At 39.6% G+C, this 3,525-nt stretch overlaps 1 protein-coding gene across 1 annotated transcript; it reads left to right on the top strand.

Annotated features, from left to right (window-relative positions):
* The first annotated feature begins 1,443 nt into the window (after positions 1 to 1,443).
* Positions 1,444 to 2,586, top strand: LOC107915419 (uncharacterized). The gene is made up of 2 exons (XM_016844580.1): positions 1,444 to 2,173; positions 2,270 to 2,586. The coding sequence occupies exons 1-2, from the start codon at positions 1,444 to 1,446 to the stop codon at positions 2,584 to 2,586; spliced, it is 1,047 nt and encodes a 348-aa protein (XP_016700069.1).
* The last annotated feature ends 939 nt before the right edge of the window (positions 2,587 to 3,525 follow it).

Genomic DNA, 3,525 nt, shown 5'->3' with positions numbered 1-3,525 from the left:
TCATAACTTAAAATTATACATGCATACATATTTTTTACATAATTGTATTTATTTCATTTATTATCATTGTTATTTGGTGTTTATTTATTTATTCATGTACACTTTTACTTTTCTAAATTGTTAGTTCTATTTATTTATTCGTTTACTTTGTTTATGTAATCGGCTCGTCATTTCATTTTGCCTATTCTATTGTTGTTACCTTGTCGTCATTTCATTTTGCCTATTATATTTATTTATTTGTTATTGTTTTGTCCTGCTTATTAATACCAAACATCAAAAGGAAGGTTTTTCTAAATAAGGCAATATTTCGCGTTTGGAAAATCGAGAAAACGTACCCTAACGTGCTGGGTTTCGATTTCTCGTTCGACCAAATAGCCAAATATCTTTTTTAAACTTTTAAAATAAGGTAATATTTCGCGTTTGGAAAATCGAGAAAACGTGCCCTAACGTGCTGGGTTTCGATTTCTCGTTTGACCAAATAGCCAAATATCCTTTTTAAACTTTTAAAATAAGGTAATATTTCGCGTTTGGAAAATCGAAGAAACGTACCCTAACGTGTTGGGTTTCGACTTCTTGTTTGACCAAATAGCCAAATATCCTTTTAAACTTTCGAAGTGAGGCAATATTTGTGTTCGGAAATTTGAGAGAACGTGCCCTAATGTGCTGGGTCTCAATTTCTCGTTTGACCAAATAGCCAAATATCTTATTAACTTTCAATCTATTATTCGAGTTTTTTTTAAGGATCGTATTTTTAAAACTCTTCAAAGTTTTCAATCTTCGACATTAAGACATTAACTAATCAACTAGGTACCAATTTTTGGGCGTTACGAGGGTGCTAATCCTTCCTCGTACGTAACCAACTCCCGAACCCGTTTTTCTGAATTTCGTGGACCAAAATCGTTGTTTTAATAAAATTAACTCGTTTATTAAAAACAACCATTTTTCAACTCTTTTTATTCAAGCCGTTTGATATTTCTGCACATTGCATTGCATGGCGCGGGTCACACCTTTTAAGTGGGAGCGAGAAACTAGTCCTTCGTGAGGTTTTCACCTCCGTTCAGGATAGTAGATCGCTTTCGGGATATATCCGTACCTATTTCTTCGTGAGATTTTCATCTCCGTGCAGCCATAGGGAAATGTATTCCCCTGAACTGAACTCGGTCCGTATGAGCCTATAATGGGTGAGGATCGAGGAATCTGCTGGTTCAGGTACCTCGACTTTAGAACCAAACCGCATATAATGAGCCCTAGGAGCCTACCTTAGGTAGAACCATCTCGAACCCTAGTAGTTTCTTGAATAGTGGCTTTAATTATTATTTCTTGTATACTTTGAGTTTAAGTTTTGTGTTATATTGACTTGCTTTGCTCTGACTGTGATTGCATGGCATTTTCATCATAAAGAGGTGTTGGTTCAAGTTCAGTATCTAAATAGAGAAGCTCAACATGGAAAGGGAGTTTCTTGGTAAAGTGGAAGACAATGCAGCTGTCCGAGTTTGGTCCGAAAAGGTTCAGCGAGAAAAGGGCGATAGCCTCGTAGAAGGATATGCATCAGAATTATGGGACTTCACTCGCATTAGTGTGACTCAGGACGGTGTGCAAGATTTAAAAGAGATATGGAATCAATGGGATAACGAGCTCAAGCAACTCTTTTATAGTAACTATGGTGACATGTCTTATTTGCTTGATGTAAGAGTAGACAAGCGCCTATTTCGAGCCCTTGCGCAGTACTGGAATCCAGCCTATAGTTGTTTTACGTTTGGGAAAGTAGATTTGATACCTACAGTAGAAGAATATACAACCTTGCTACGATGTCCGAGGATCCAAGTTGACAAAGTCTACTCGAGAGCAGCTAATGTCCCAACATTCTTGAAGAAATTAGTGTGCATCACCGGAATGAGTGAGCAATGGGTTACAGCCCGGATTAAGCAAAAGGGGGACAGCAAATGCATACCTTGGAAAAGCTTGCGGGATCTGATCTTGACACATCCGGATATAAAGAAAAGGGCTGATATCTTTGCATTAAGTATTTATGGCTTGGTTGTCTTCCCTAAGGCATTAGGCCACGTGGATGAAGCAGTTTCAGATTTATTTGATAGGCTTGACAAGGGAGTCACACCGGTCCCAGTAATTTTGGCTGAAACCTTCAGGTCCCTAAATGCTTGTCGAAGAGCGGGTGAGGGAAGGTTCATCGGGTGCGCGTAGTTGCTATTAGTGTGGTTTCATAGTCACTTTTGGAAGGTGGAAAAGATCTCATATCGGGTATTCTCAGAAAGTTACTCCCCATTGAAAGAACTAGCGGCTACACTAAGACGAGACGACATCACGGAAGAGAAGTGGATGGTGATTCTCCAAAGTCTTCAAGAAGATGACATTGAATGGAAAGCTCCTTGGATGGTGCCCGATGAGATCTTATATCGATGTGGGGACTTCGACTGGGTCCCTTTACTTAGAATTTGGAGAGCTATCGGATATACCCTTTTACTTGTATTAAGACAATATAGATCGAGACAGTTCATACCGGCAACGCATGGGTTGGCTCAGTGTGAGTTCTCTTATAAGGATGATAACTATAAGAGAAAATTTTGAGAAATATCTAATGCTTGGAAACGAGTTCACCGAATGAAAAGATTTACCGTAGGGGCAATGAAAACTCCCGAGTATTATGGGTGGTGGAACAAAAGGGTCAATGACAATATCCCTGGGCTGAGAGAAGATTGCGTTCAGTCTTTAGAGGAGAGTCTGCAAGTAGCTCCATCAGAATTGGAAATCATCAAACAGGACTTTGAAAAAAGGAGTTCGGAATGGGGAAAGAGGATAGAGCAGCTAGAAGAGGAAAAGACGTGTTTGGGACTAGACGTCGATATCCACAAGCTAGAAACCGAGAAACTAAAGAAAGGAAAGAACAAGGCTGAAGAGGATTTGGATAGCCTAAAAATGGATTATAAGAAGCTGCGATTGTCGATGAGAACTGCCGGTTTGGGTAAAACGTCAGAGCAGTGGCAACAGGAAATGAAAGAAGAAAAGACCAAAGCTGATCAGTGGGAGAAGAAATTTCAAGACGCCCTGGTTTGAGAGAGCGCTTTGGAGAAAAACTTTTCAGAATGCCAGAATGAAGAAGCAAGATTAAAAGCCCAGGTAGCAGAGTTGGAAAAGTCACTTCATCTGCACCGTAGTCGCAACTCTGTGATAGAGTTAAGAGCGAGCTTAAATAAGATCGAAGAACTGAAAGGAAAGATAGGGGATCTTGAGGATGCATTACATAATTCTGAACTGCGAATAGAACTTCTTGAAAGGCGTAACGAACAGTGCCAAGAGCAATTCCATCATTCTTAAAATCAGATTAGAGAAAGGGATTACATTATGAGTGAAGCTGTGACTCAAGTACGGGAAGTAGTGGATCATCTACAAACCTTAACGGTTCAGGCTGATGTATTAAGTTTAAAGTTTGAATCAAAATCGAGCCGAGGTCGAGAGTTAGCTCGGCTCCTTAAGAGTGTTAAGGCTTTAAGTATAAGGGCAAAGCCG

This window comes from Gossypium hirsutum, chromosome D10 (assembly GCF_007990345.1).
Source record: "Gossypium hirsutum isolate 1008001.06 chromosome D10, Gossypium_hirsutum_v2.1, whole genome shotgun sequence".
Taxonomy (NCBI): domain Eukaryota; kingdom Viridiplantae; phylum Streptophyta; class Magnoliopsida; order Malvales; family Malvaceae; genus Gossypium; species Gossypium hirsutum.
This window is presented reverse-complemented; position numbering and strand designations above follow the sequence as displayed.